Source organism: Opisthorchis viverrini (assembly GCF_000715545.1).
Source record: "Opisthorchis viverrini unplaced genomic scaffold opera_v5_101, whole genome shotgun sequence".
NCBI lineage: Eukaryota > Metazoa > Platyhelminthes > Trematoda > Opisthorchiida > Opisthorchiidae > Opisthorchis > Opisthorchis viverrini.
In genome coordinates this window covers 644,339-659,493 of record NW_008751757.1, presented here as the reverse complement: position 1 = coordinate 659,493, position 15,155 = coordinate 644,339, and the positions used below count along the sequence as shown (strand labels likewise).

At 44.6% G+C, this 15,155-nt stretch overlaps 1 protein-coding gene across 1 annotated transcript in view; it reads right to left on the bottom strand.

The window, feature by feature from the left end:
• T265_05399 (hypothetical protein) overlaps positions 1 to 15,155 on the bottom strand; it is a gene marked incomplete at both ends in the record, with an annotated part of 101,857 nt that overhangs the window by 84,500 nt on the left and 2,202 nt on the right. Inside the window, 4 exons of the mRNA XM_009170397.1 lie at positions 85 to 506; positions 3,533 to 3,790; positions 4,263 to 4,382; positions 10,908 to 10,938. Coding sequence (XP_009168661.1) covers positions 85 to 506; positions 3,533 to 3,790; positions 4,263 to 4,382; positions 10,908 to 10,938 — 831 coding nt within the window. The remainder of the gene's footprint in view (positions 1 to 84; positions 507 to 3,532; positions 3,791 to 4,262; positions 4,383 to 10,907; positions 10,939 to 15,155) is intronic.

The following is a 15,155-nucleotide window of genomic DNA, read 5'->3' as shown; positions in this document are numbered from 1 at the left end:
TCGGTGGTCGAAAACCTGAAGACGCCTCACATCATCTGTCCGCAGAGGCCATGTCTCGCACCCATACAAAAACACTGCCCTTACTGTCGCCTGGTACACACGACCCTTAAGATCCGGTAAGATGTATTTTTGACGCCACAAGTAACGCAAATTAGCAAACGTGGTTCGCCCCTTTGAGATTCTTGCACTGACTTCATCAAACACACTTCCGTCAGAGCTAATACAACTACCGAGGTATGTAAAGCTTTCCACAATCTCCAGTGGTTCTCCTTGAATTGTGAGGGATATGTTCGCAGATGGCACGCTCTGAAGGAAGACCTTGCTCTTTGAATATGCAAGGCGCCTGCCAAATGATGGCATGATGGCGGTCAGTTTATTCAACAGGGCTTGTGCCTCGCTTTGATCTTCAAAGATGAGGGCGATGTCATCTGCGTACTCCAGATCGACAAGGCTCTCACCAGCGACAATTTGAACACCGGTGTTTTGAAAACCGTCCATTTTTCGCACTTGAATAACGACAACTATTGATCTAAAGAACTTGACGAACCCTTTTGTACTTTACAAAGTAACCATTATTTTGTGATTACAATACGGGCTGCCCTCCGGCCCTTAACCCCATAGACTTTGCAGCTTTAATGAACTCGTTTGGAGGTCTTGTTGATGGAAGCCTTATCTCACCAAATAGTCCCGATGGTGAAGTCTGTGGATACGGTGTTTGTTTTGTTTCTATTTTGTCCGGCTCTATTGAGGTTGCTCCTTCTTGAGTATCCTGGGTCGGTATCGATTAATTTTACACACCGCTTTTGTTGGGTGAGTTTCCGGAAACGTCGACCATAAAGAACGGAATGGGAGATAACTGATCAGAACTCACATTTGACACTCAGACGGATTGATAACGCACAGCTGAATACCACTCGACCTGTGAGCTACATAACTGACAGAAAAAACGATTCATTTGTTGACCACTTGGTTATTCAATCACTCGTTCTGGGTTCTCAATTTCCAGTCAGAACAAAGAAATTTAACCGAATCAGAATTCAAATTTGAATCTCCATCTAATATAGTAATTAACCCATTCAAAACCGTGACAGATTTCTTCTCCCTGTGCATTAAGATGAGACTACCAGAACAGTTTTAAAACTACGACCGGTTTCGTCCTTTTAACTCAGGCTCATCAGGTAGGCGCAGTCCTCGAGTTTCCGTCAACCTTATGCTCTACTGGGCACCAAATTGCACGAACTTAGCGAAATACACTCAGTTGCAAACTAATTTGGTTTTTCGAGAGACTCACCTGGAACCCAGCTGAATCTCTCGTTTGTGATGTTTCCGGTCATGGGCTGTCGACGAGTTTTCAGCAACCTTATGAGTAGTATATTACGTCTATACATGTATCGCGATATCTCGAATATCCTCGGAGCGACTGAAACATGAGGCGGCCCAATGCAGCACCTTCATTTGCCTAGAATCATCACAAACGAGAGATTCAGCTGTGTTTCAGGTGAGTATCTCGAAAAGTTCATTCGTTGGCTTTCCAGAGAAAAAACATGACCTTGAAGAATTGACTTAAAACTGAATTTTTTCGATAAGTCTTATTAGAAAACCTATGAACAGTCTTCAAGAATTACCCGCCCCGTTAGATACATTCAAACTGGAGATATTTACAGTTGAATTTAATTTTGCAGTGCTCCAAAGATCGCCTTCGCTTTTATGTATGCTCAAAAAAGTGACGTTTTTCAACAATATGTCACTGAGCTCGAAATCATCCGCCAACTTCGTTGCCAACTGTGTTTGGTTTAAAAGGAGCGAAAATTGTGGCGCGCGTTCAAATTTTCACGTCACAGGTAAGTGGCCACTTCTGTTATGTTACCACGGGCATCATACTGGAAGGCTTCCTTATCTGTATTTGTTTTTGAGGGGAGACTAAACTGAGTACATCCGAATCTCGCGCTTACAAGGGCTCTCTTTGACTAAACGTACCGCGTCAGTCCGCCTCATGTTCCAGTTGGAACGAAATTCAAGACAAAGCGGTACACTGTTTAGACGTAGCATACTACTCATTATGTTGCTGCAGACTCCTTGGCGGCTCATGACCTCTCTCGTTTAACCTTTGAAGTTTCACAAGCCTCAGCTGAAGCGTTTGGCTGGAGAACACATACGGGAGTTTTGATCTGGACTACTCGGAGTCTGTTTTTGACACCTTTTAAATTAACACCCAAAAAGTGCGTTAGTTTAGCGGAATAGACTTATCTGGTTTTGACCGGAGACTCACCTGGAACTCAGCTGAATCCCTCAGAGGGTTTTCAGCAACCTTATGAGTAGTGTATTACGTTTACACACTTGCAAACGCGCAATCTTGGCAACCGGGGAATCAGGAAGAGGCCATAGCAAGTGAAAATGCAACATAACTGCACGATATGTTGTGCATACTTCAAGTTAAGTTTTCTGATCAACCTGAGGGTAACACTGGTAGACTGTATTCTCCTCAGGTGGAGTTTAGTCAACAGCGGAGATAGTTATACGCAGTGAGCTTCGCATCCTGCTTGAGGCCACCACTCTCACTTGAGTCGCCTTTGTCCCAACAGGATGATTACGGGGTACACCGCTGGACACAATCATATTAGAGCTTATCGGCAACATGTGTGCTTGACCCATGACTTCTGACACGTGAGGTGAGCGCGTCTCGGTCAATCTCTCTAGTACAGGAACGTTGCGCAAGTGTTCTTCAACACCGAAATAGACTGCCCCAAGTATGCTGGAGTCAGAAACAGTTCCACGAGGAGAGCAAACCGTGTACAAGTATTTAGTTTCCCGGAGTAAATACTCGTCTTTTTTTTACCAAGTAGGCACCTTCTCAATAGGTTGAGTCGTGTTTATTCAAGTGTTAGCTGTCTTTCTTCACGGTAAGCTTAGTTGGGGTCCCTGACTTTTTGTCTATCGCTGAACCCTCATCAAACGAAGGAAACAAATCCATCACTCAAAGCGACAATATCGGAAAAAGCAGCTGTACAGAACATCCAAAGAGATTGGCTAAAACCGGCTACTTCTGAGGTACACTTCAGCGAGCCGGCCGAGAATGCTTTTTTCCGAGGGCTGACCCTCCCTTATAATGTGTTTACAATGTTTTTTTTTTGGGGGGGGGGGTTACAAAAACAGCGAAGTCTAAAGGTGATGGGATTCATGTTGAGACTTCATTTCTACTTCAGTCAGCAAGCAGAATCAAGCATCGGAAAAATTCATCACACTTGCAGACATGATCTGACAATTCTTCCGGTGTCATTTCAACTATTCGTGTTGTTTTACAACAAAAGACAACATTTGAGCCGATCTCCCTCGGAGTCGTACCGTACTCACACTTCGTTGATCGGTACCATGCCCGGAATAAAGTGGCAAAGCTTGTCCAGTTTCGGGCTAAAAACACGCCGGAAGTTGCTCAAACGAATTGTTGTTAAAGTGCCCCTCACTAGTTATTCAGTTAAACCAGAATTTAGACGAACATTGTAACCATAGGACCTGTATACCAATGGACACGTACTCTGAATCCCGCGAGCAATCATGGTACCCTTCACTTTGATAGCAAGACCTGAATCCACGTAGACGTGTACTCCGGGATCGAGTTCCAGTGTAGCATCGGGCATTATCCATAGATCTTGGCCCCGCACAACAAACGGCGAGTCTTCCAAGCGCCATCGTTGTCTTCCCGAGACAGATGTATTTACCACAGTATACGCGTTAACCCGCAGCACATAGTTGTATTCCGTAAGAGTGAGGAAAATAAGCAATGACCAGCACGCTGAATGCGGTAAATTAGATCCTGCTGCCTCACCCATTTGTTTTACATTGACGAGCTTCAGCTGAGACACATGGAACAACTCGCCAAATTCGTTTTGCAAGCACTTGCTCGCGCAACGACGTCATTCGATTGATACACGGCAGTGATTGGTTGGCAAACCAGCCAATCATGGGACTTGTCCACACACGCGCATTGGATGACACCAATAGCACCGAACCGGAAACGTGCAGCGTGCATCTCAGCACCTCGCCTGTGAGTCATGAATCATGTTACCGGTTAAAAAGCCGTAATCCGGAATTCGCTACACTTTTCGCATTGTGATGAAGTTTCTCACAGTCTTCAGACGAGAAGGCCCCTCAACAATCGGGAAAAAAAAACAGACTGGGGTAGTCCCTCCAGAGAGAGGAGAGGAGAGCACCGGAGACCGGTCTTCCTTGAAGAACACCCTTCTCCAGAGAGATCCCGAACTTACTCGTCTTTTTCGAACTCTTCAATGGTTTGGTTCCGTCGGATAAAATCAATAGCGTTGTAGTTTCGGCATTAAGTACATAAATACTATGTCCTGAAGTCCGGGTGGGCAACAATGAATTAACTAAAAGAAAAAATACTGAATAATTAAAGGTGTTTTTTTCGCGTTGCCTTGTTCATAAAAAATGCCAGAGGCCCCAGCCTGTCTGTAGAATATGAAATGGATAACAATCGTCAAAACAAAACATCAGGGCTTTTCATTCTCTTAATCACCATGATTTAATCTGTCATCAGGCTTCAACGATAGAGTGAAACACAACTTACCTTGAATACAGATCAGGATCAAGTTGATCAGAACTTATCCGGGTTATCAACTACGTTTGTACGCTACGAACTATGGCATTAATACGCCATTCCCCAGGGGTAGTACACTGGTCCTGTGCGCTGTTTTGCATCTCGGCAAGGTGATCACTCTCGGGATGACAAAATGCGAATCAATTATGTGTCAATATCCCACCTAGAAATGCTAGAATGTTCTTCATTCACGGAATAGCTTTAGCCTGACAAAAGCTGTCAACCGCTGACACCAGACACGACCGTCCGGTGTCCAAGTGACCAATCAGGTCACTTGCTGATCGGAAAGCAGGTGGCGTTCGCGGACCAGACGAATGCAAAACAGTGAAAAATCAAGTGAGGTGTACCTTTAAGTACTAACCGACTGTCGGAGTTGTGGAACTGTTCTCATAGATAATTGGGATTACAAAAATCTAAACGTCTCAGAATTAAGTGAGTGGAAACCCCGACAGTTTCATGAGGTCTTGCTCTAACCACAAAACGTTTCCAACTCATTACACCACGGGGTGACCAATAAAAAGCCTGAATTTATTTGACTTAGCCATACGGGGCTTTGTTTATTTATAAATGAAAAACCTAGTAGTCTGATGTTGCATCCGGCTTTCGCAACAAATATCTTCGATACATGTCGACCTCGTATTCTCGTTGGTGCAGACAGTCACGTGATGCTCTCCTGACCAACCATATACGAGAGTGCCATCTGGTTCGTCATTGGATCAGCTGTTCCATTGGTGCAACGCAGTCATGGATGAACTTGATAAGTAGCTTCATTGCCGCAGGGGCTTGAGTAATTTAGACTTCCGACCGGTTGTCACATGAAACGCTCTTTTACCTGGTATAACTTACCAAGCATTTGCTGACCCTTTGGACTGGATGGTGACAGACACACACGCACACAAGCACACACACTATTCATAAGGTTGCTGAAAACTCTGACAGCCCACGACCGGTTTCGCCGTTCCACTTTGGGCTCATCAAATAGGCGCAGTCCCCGAGTTTCCATCAGCTTTGCGTTCTACTTGAACCAAAATTTCACAGAGTTCGAGAGCTACACTCGTTTGCATGCCAGTTTGGTTTTCGAGGGTGACTCACCTGAATCTCTTGTTGAAGAATTAAGTCATAAATGGAGGACTCAGCTGGGATTCAGGGAAACCGAAATGGTGTACAAACGAAGGTATTTGTCATGTGGATGCCTCTTACAATAGGATAGACAGGCTTTACACCGGAATTCGTGAGGAATCAGTACATATGTGCAGAAGAGCCTAGCTGTTATCCATTCGCTGACATTGCTCGAGCGATGCTGTCGTGACCAAATTTACCCGACGCCAGATAATCCAAACCTCGAAAACCCGGGTAACAAGGGCTGTACCGGAAGGCCCTTCCGGGGCGGTTATTTTGAACTGTCACGACCAGAAGAGAACCATCTGAAAAAAGGCTATTATCAAGGCATTCTGCCATGGAAGCTAGGCTTGTAGAGTTTCAGAATACATGAATCTTGTCAAGAAACTAAGTAAAGGTAGGCCGTGTTATAGGAATTCATTTTTATCTCATTCCAACAAAATTGTTCCAGTTGATGGATATTCACTGACCTGTCGAATAGGGACCGAGTAGCCATCTTGGTTTGTCACCTTCTCGAGCGTGTGAAACGCTTTGCAATGCACCAACTCCACTCACACTTGTCCTGGAAATTCGGTGGCACTTTAAGGCGACTTGAAACGGTAGTTGTTCAAACACTTTGTTACATCTCTTCGTTGAAGGCTTGCTACGAGATTCGGGCAAATGTTATGTAGCAGTGTGCGGTGACTTGCTAAACGGTAGTGCAACTCTGTATCGGTCCCTTGGCTTGCTGCTCCGCCCACTATGGTATGTCAAAAGGCACGGTAGCCCTACACAACCCCTCATGGAGACAAAGGAAAATTATTACAACTGTATTTATAGAGTAATCACAGAGTGTTCCACAAGGTCGTGCCAAAATTTCCGTGCGGGGGCGAGAAGCGTCGAGTCACAGGTGCTTGACTCGGATTGGCTGGCATTCTGACCAATCAGGGCATGCCTTCGTTTGGCCCGTGTCCTGCACGTGACACATCCATCCAAATGATGTGATGTTCGGTCAGTAGGGATGGCTAGCCTCCGTACACAGTGTCAACTGCTAGGACTATCAAGGTGGTCACTTCTTCTTCGGGGTCTTCTTAGCCACCGGCTTCTTGGGCGTCTTGGCCTTCTTGAGTGTGGCGGACTTCTTTGGTTTCTCGGCGGCCTTTGGCTTTGAAGGTTTGACCAAGAGCACCAGGTGATCATTTGGCTATCCAGACCAAGGTAATAAGAAGGAGAATGTGATCCACAACATGGTACTTTGGAAGTAGCCTTCTTCAGGCACACCAAAAATAGGGTCACTCGGAGGAATAAATCGATCATTCTGACTGTCAAAGAGTTAACTACCTGAGCTGTGTACCTGAACAGGATGATTTGAGTAGTATATGGAAAAGCCCACGTTATTTGGAAAAATCCACATTATTTGGTATTGCCAAGGGACAAACGGCCATGAAAGGCGAGCGAACATGAGTCCACTGTTATTCCACTGCAACAGCTTTCCGATATGCAGCTAGTCCGCAATTCTGTCGGTGCATCGTATGCATTGTAGAGAATATGGCGGAGATGGCTAATTTCCTAAAACCCTAATTTAATGGCATACTTTGACTGGCATGGCAACGTTGGAGGTGACCTTTGATAAAGAGGTCGGGTACGATGCACAGCGAGATAGTGAATCAGAGATAATTGAAGCTCCACGTCCGACGAGTGGTTGGGCGGTTCGTGTGAATTGATGTGGCAAATGATGTGTACGTTTCGAGCGTATCATGAGCAAATATGACGGCGTTTCGATCGCAACAACTGGGCATTTTCAAGTTTTCAAGTTTTCTTCTTTGGAAAAGTCAACAATGGTCAAATCCTGTGGACAACTTACCGAGGAACGCTCATTGGCATTCGAGCTGGTACTAACGGCAGTCCCAGCTTGAATTCACTTAGAACTCTCATTAAGTACATGTTTCAATCGAATTTTGGATTTCATTATGTAGTTCTTATGTGTCGTTTTCCAGCCTATCCCCGTTTGGAAGGTCCAAACCACTTTCCTTCACACTAAAACTTGCAGAAACGGCTGTTGCTCTCCAGTTTGATTATAAATAGGATATCCTGAGTGATTCATGNACCCTGAGTGATTCATCCTCATTCTGCATTAAATTTCGTCTGGGGGTGACAAAATTCTCGTCTGAATATCAAGTCTATAGTGTAGCCTTGATGATTAAAGTACAGGGCGTTTGAGTTCCTGAAGTCATCCCCTTCACCTAGTCACCATCTCGCCAAGGAATCAGTCAAGTGTTTAGCGGAATACACTCATTTACAATCAAGTCTGGTTTTGTAGGAAACTCGTCTTGAATCCAGTTTAATCTCTCGTTTATGATGTTCTTAAGCAACTGAATTTGCTGCTGCAGGCCGTCTCATGTTTCAGTCGCTATGATATTCGAGATATCAGGATACATGTATAGACGTAATACACTACTCATACGGTCGCTGAAAACTCTTCCAGAGCCTACGACCGGTTTCGCCCTTTTGCGGGCTCGTCAGGTAGGCGCAGTCCCTCAGGTTTCCGTCAATACTATGTTTTACTCAGCCCAAATTGCACGAAATTAGCGAATTACACTCATTTGCATACCAATCTGGTTTTGTCAGGAGACTCTCCTAGAACCCAGCTGAATCTCTCGTTTATGAAGGTGTGGGGCGTTCGAGTTTCTGAAGTCACCGAACAATTAATCCCAGTTAATCATCATCTAGCCGTGGAAACAGTCAAGTGTTTATTTCGCAGTAACTAAGGCACAACAGGAATGATAATGTCTGCATGTCTGTGCAGGTTGCTGGACTTCCCTGAAAAGCAAGTCAGAAACTTTGTTGGATAAAGTTATCAACGTGTGAAAGGCACTCGAATCGGATCCGCGATATCAGGATTTGTCGCTGTCAGTTATGTATGGAAGACCTAGGAAAAGCTTTTCGAGTATAGATAATGTAATTTACGAAGCAAAAACTGGCCCTTGGATGTGTTTAAGACTACTGAGGTACGGTAAATTGCACGTGATTTTTCCCCAGGATCGATTGTTTGGTGTTCTTCTGCAGTCCTGGAGTGGACATCTCCTCACATGAAGCATTTCCCCATAGTGCTGGATACACTATTTGAGTTGTGCACCGCACCTGCCAATGGCTGTCAACGTACAAACAATCTTTTATTTTTTCTGCATTTCTCTGGTTGATATGTAATCCTGACCTGTTTCCGGTGACAGAGGGGCAGCTACGTTCCAAACCCATCCGCCTCACTAAGCGAAAAAAAGATTTTAAAAAGACCGTTTAGCTGTAACATCCTCTCGGTGCCTAGCTGCTATGCCACCCGAAGGAAGCACGAGGGCTGGGATACTTCCAGGTTGCCCAAGACTGAACCGGGGATGTGGAGAGGCAGAGATCGGATTCGAGCCACGGACCTTCCGGTCGGTGAATTCGCTCCCTAGCCACTTGAGCCATCTCGCCATTAGCCTCCATACGCAACTATCAGGACGAAATCAGGTTAGAGTCAAAGCTAACACTGGCAACCACTCGTACTGTGGCCGTATCGTTCAATGCTTGAGTACCGTGTTCCAGATGTATGTTGATTCCGTCGATCAGTGGTTATTTTCCTATTTGTTCTGACTACTCATGAGTAAGATGACTTAAGTCGTTTTTTCCAACGCCGCTCGTTCTCCGGGTTTTTAGTCCCTCTCAAAGTTCCTTTACTCTCTAGTAAAAACTAATGTCAAGATTTGACACATGACACACACTGCTTCGTTTGAATGTCAGCTAAAGCCTGCAAGTACATCCAATTTGTGCTAAATTCACCCGACACCCGTTTCCCAGACAGTATCCGTTACTTCCCGAACATACCGACTGATTTCTGTGCCGTTATCTCTATATACGACCTATTTCCACTGTCTGACTGCCCGTATCCGTAAGTTTGTATGTCGTTTGGTATTTGCTCGCCATTGCTTCCACGAAGCCCTGCTTCCTCACTGGCCCTTTTTTACTCTTACCGATTGGGCTGTTGTTGAGTGTGTAATTCATGACGTTCATAGAGCCAGTTCTCAATGCGGCATCCACTGTCCTCATCCGTTTATCTCTGCTACCTACTGGATAAAAAAATGCGTGTAGTCCGATAGCTCCAATCCTACTGTCAGATCCTTAGCCGCCCGGATTCGACAATATGCTTGCCGATCAATTACCAGAAAATTTTTCTAGGATTCACGCCTCAAAAAATTGCGTTTCCAAGCAATTCTAAAATAGGTGTTTCCCTGTACAGAGAAAATCCTACCTTGCAAACTTGTTTGTTTCTTCCAGGTGCTACTCGGATAGATTTTCCTTCTAAAGAAATATGTGGATGAATGAAGAACCGGACGAAACCTGAACAAAAGAAAAACTACGCACGATTGTTGCAAAATGTTCTTCAATCCATAGGTAATTCATAGTAGTTCAAAATGGATCCAACTCGCGAAGATGCTCAATCTAACCAGTAACAACAATTTGAAAGGTTACCATTTGTTTGCAAATGAGTGCATTTCGCTAAGTTACAACTTGTGCGGCAGTGAAGCATCGGTGTTGAACAATGATATCACGCTGTCGATGATGATGATGATGGTGATGATGATGATGATGATGATGATTCGGATGATGATGATGGATGATGATGATGATGTTGATGATGAACTTACAACTTGTTATTAGAACGACATTTTTTCTTTGTTTCTCCCGTGAGCCCCCCGGGATTTTGTCCGCATTGTGTCTTGCTAACAGGAGAACTAAGATAGCTATGCTCCTTTCACCTCAGTTGATACTACACAAAAAATCCTCCCAGATTACAATATCAGGTTCAATCAGCTTTAGTTTGAAATGGCCGATGAAGGAATATTCATGTCTTACGTGTGAAGAGACATCGTAGAGCAAATGAAATGCTTTTCAGAACGGAGAACTATTTCCAAAAGGAAGCAGAAAGTATCTTCTGTGGGTAGGAACATCTTCTTTTTGGAACTAGCCTTCCGGGTTGTCAAAACGTGCCTAAAAATCTATGTATGTCTGAAAGGTCGCTCGCCTCCATCCTGACTTTTCCAGTGTCCTATGCATCATTAGCTAAAATAAACAGCTAATAAAATTGTCAGGATACGCAAACATTACGATAGGAACGATGACAAAAAAAGGATAAATGGGGGCCTGCCACACTGACACTTACCTCTAGATTTGTGTCTGGAATCAATAGTAAGCTAGAATGAGTCGGATAAAAATTTCGGACAGTTTGGAAATCAAGTACGTTTTTGCTCCTCAACAAAAGTCAGTCTGAACCCCCGTTTATTTCTTAAAACATGTGGAGTATTCTAGCAATTACGGTTGCAAGTGTAGCGGTGATACTACTGATGGGAGGGCATGTGAGTAGTATGTTTTCTCGTAAATCCGCTTTGCGTCTCTTGAAAAGTGAAGTCTGTTGCGGAATTTGTGGAGTCGCTTTGTAGCATTTGCTTGGATTTCAGCAACAGTCAACGAATATCCAGAAAAGTTGAGAAAGACGGGTTCAAAAAGAAGATGGATGTTCAGTTTTTGGAAACAAGATGCATATGAGAGTTTTGCTTTCCTGTCCAATAGTCTGTGACAGTTCAGTTGGCATTTTCTAATAAATAACTCCGCAGCGAAGGCATTCTTCCTTTCACGAGTAGGAGGTAAATATCCACCTCAGGCACAAAGTCAGAAACTGGCCTCGGGAGTCATAAAGTCCCTCAGAAATCTAACGTGGACCAATAATTTTGAGGACCCCCGAAGACCAGCATTTCAGAGGGTCTGTCTTGAACGGTTTAATCCACTTTGATTTGACAAACCCGGTATCAAAATCAGCCTATGGAAAGCGTCCATTGTGGAAGCGTTTGTTTAACCGATTTATCCGATCACGCGTGAGTCCAGTACATGTCTTAATGTGGATGGAGATGGTACAATTCCTCCAGGGTTATGCTCAAATTTTGTGCGATTGGAGCTCAAATTGGCATATTGCTTACGGATAAGTAAAACCCAAGCAAGTTTTCAGATGATAGATAGTCATCAAAATTCGAATCCTGTGTGCCTCCAACAATCCTTTATCTTTTGAACCAAAAGCGTCAGGGTAAACTAAACCTGATTTTTGATTTGTATGATATCATAAACACACTGGTGAAAGCTGAGCTGTCCACGAAATAACTGATGGTTTAGTCATAGACTACTTACTAAATTTCAGTACCTAAATCATTGCATCAATTTTCCTTTCGCCGATAAAGTTTGGACGTCACAAAGGCTGTTCTAATTTCTTCCCTGCTGTTCCTTCATTGTTTGACGCCTATCGTGAAATGTCTTTATCCGCGAGTAGCTCCCTCAAAGAAGGAACATCCTTAAATATGGAACAATTATGAAGGCTTTACACACACACCAAACTTAGACCTGCTCTACGCTACTCGTAAGGTCGCTGAAAACTCTTCAGCAGCGCACGACCGGTTTCACTCTTCTTGGGGCTCATCAGGTAGGCAAAGTGTTATATCTGCTGATTCGCCGATCTGTTGTATCTAATTGCTGACCCGCTCCAGTGCCTAGTGCCGGAAAAAAGACTCACAGAAGGGAACACAACAGCTACATTCTGAATAAGCGAGCGTGAGAGCGTGAGCACGTGTGAGTGCGAATGTACAACGTTCTCAAGCTATTTATTGGAGGGACACTGTCTGAACTTGGTCCAATGCTGACGCACGCGGTCTGGCTTCGGTACGAGGCTGTGACGTGCTGTAAATTGCGGGGGCGTTGTCTGATCTTGATCAACGCTGACTCGCGCTGTCTGGGTTTGGTACAAGGCTGTGGCGCGCTGCGTATTGAGGGGACGTTCTGTCTAGTCAGCATCTAGCGTAGCTGGGGGTCTCAATAGATTTCGGGCATTCAGTGGTTGTTCTCAGGAATCTGAACTTCCTGATGCGAAGTCCCCGAGTTTTCGTCAAATTCATGCTCTACTTGAACCCAACTTCGACCAATACCCTTATTTGCACACAATTTTTTTTTGCAGTATACGCACTCGGAACCCGGTTGAATCCTTCAGTGTCCTGTACACTGCATTGAATATCGTGCCGATTGAGGCGGCCTGACTGCCTAAGAACCTAATGGACGAGAGATTTAATTGGGTTCCATGTGAGTCCCCCTCTACAAGGAAATCAAATTGGTATGCAGATGAGTGACCAATTCCAATATGTTTTCTTCTTTTGTAGATTGCTTTCTGAAGGAGGTCAGTACGCACGATCTCATTGGTCGAAATTCATTGGATGACTAACACTTCAAATGCGAAGCTGTTGCGCTAGCCAATCAGAATGGTGGATCCCTTTTGATCGAAGTTAACTTGATCTCGGATACACATATCTATTTGATGAAGCCCTCTTGCCGTCAAAATACCAAATGAATGAGATATCGTTAAAGGGTGGGGTGAAGTAAGCCAACTCAACGTACATCGAGTTCCCGATTTAACTGCTTCTGTTGTTACCTGGGGACACGTCACCGTGCCTAGTGATTCTTACTCAGTTTGAGCCAGATTAAAGAACACCAGTTCCTCGAATACACTCGTTTGTAGGCCAGTTTGGTTTTCACGGGAGACTCAATTAGATTCGAACCGAATAGCTCGCCTATTCTAATATTCAACCGAATATGTTGCAGAATGACCGTTTTGTGTTTCTGTCGATACGATATTCGATACATTGCAGTATGATGTCTCTAATGAATCTACTCACGAGGTCTCTGAATACTATTCGACAACCAGCCGTGGCCGGTTTCACCCTTCTTGGGACTCAGGACGCAGTCCCCAAGTTTCCATCAACGTTATGTTCTACTGGAACCAGTTCCTAATGGCGTGGATGAGGGACTCGATGTTGTAGTGGCTCCTGGGTGCGCTCGACTGCGAAATAACCGAGGTTTTTAATTCAGCTGACAGTTGAAAGTTCCACCACGTCCAGGAAAGGGATTAAAAACACGCGGATGCAATCAAGACTTTGTCAATTGAATCCAGGAAATATTCGGGTCTGTTCTTATTGTTTACTTTCATTGGAGATAATGCATCAGTCGATGAAAGGTATTGGAATTGTAGCCACCCTTTCGCTACATACTTGACTGTACAGGTCACCGACACTCGCTAGATCACGAGATCTGTCTTTCTTTTTTCACTAACAATATCACGCCACAGAGTCGTGACTAACTTGACTACACAGCTCGTAGTGAAGCCCTTGATCCCAAGACTCGTCCTTCTTTCCCTGCATGTACAAATCATGACACACAAATGTGACTCATCTGACATCGACTGTCCACCGTCTGATACGGTAGCAACAAGTCATGTGCTGATACCCACACACACGCAAACGTTCCTACATATAGGATAACAGCACAGCACAGCAACACAACATAACTCAACGGAGCTTCGCACGTCACCCAACTCGGAGCAGAGCCGCCTGGGACTTACGGCGCTTCACTCACGGATTTTCAGGAATACGTGTGGCTGCTACAACGGCCGGACTTACAACAGGATTTATCAACCTGTACCTGCAACACGATAAGTCCCTTGTTTGCATATATACCTGTTGTAATAATTTTATTCAACAAACAGACATTGTTAGTGCTCTCCGTTTTCTCGTTCATACAACTAATTTTCGGGTTCTAGTTGAGCATTACCAGAATCCATTACAGGTGTTTCTACGGATTCTGGGCAACGCCAATAAGATAACCACTTTATTCCAGAGAGCGGCCTACCAGAACAGATCGGACAAGACTGCACTCACAAGGTATTCAGTGAACTCCTTTGCTCACCAAGATATGGTGAGGTATGTAAAATTGAAGACTTGTGGATTAGGCTGCTGGCAGCAACGGTGGCATCCCGAATTCGCGGACAGACAGCGCATATGGTTTCTCAAACTAAAGTTCGTTTACAAGACGTTTAATGAAATTCATCAGCGTGATTTCATCTAAAACATGTTTAAGCGTGGTGGGGAATACATGGCGCCCATAATCACAGGCTTTGTATTGGTGAGTCAGCCAAGTGGCGTCGAGTCGAGTACTTGAGGAGAACTTCAAAAGTTCGTCCCAAGAAGTAAACGCTGACCGGGGGGAATCTTTCTTGGAGCCAACCTTTGACCCCTTAAGAAAATGACCACAACGGTGGTAAGGGTGACCCACAAGAAAGTTTGAGATTAACGGAACGGAAAGCATCGATGAATGTGGAAGGGGTTTTCCGGTGAACAGTCGCTTGGATTTCCAAAGGCCACACAGCCTGGTGTGCCGCACAGACCACCTCAAGTGGACTTCCGTCAAGTCTGGGCATTGGACTTCATACAACCTCACACTACCAACAATCTATAAGTAGCTCAGTGGAAGAATAAACTTCACCCGATGAGTGAAACTTCCTCTGAGAAGTCGTTGCTCGAGGAGCCGGTCAACACGTGTGACC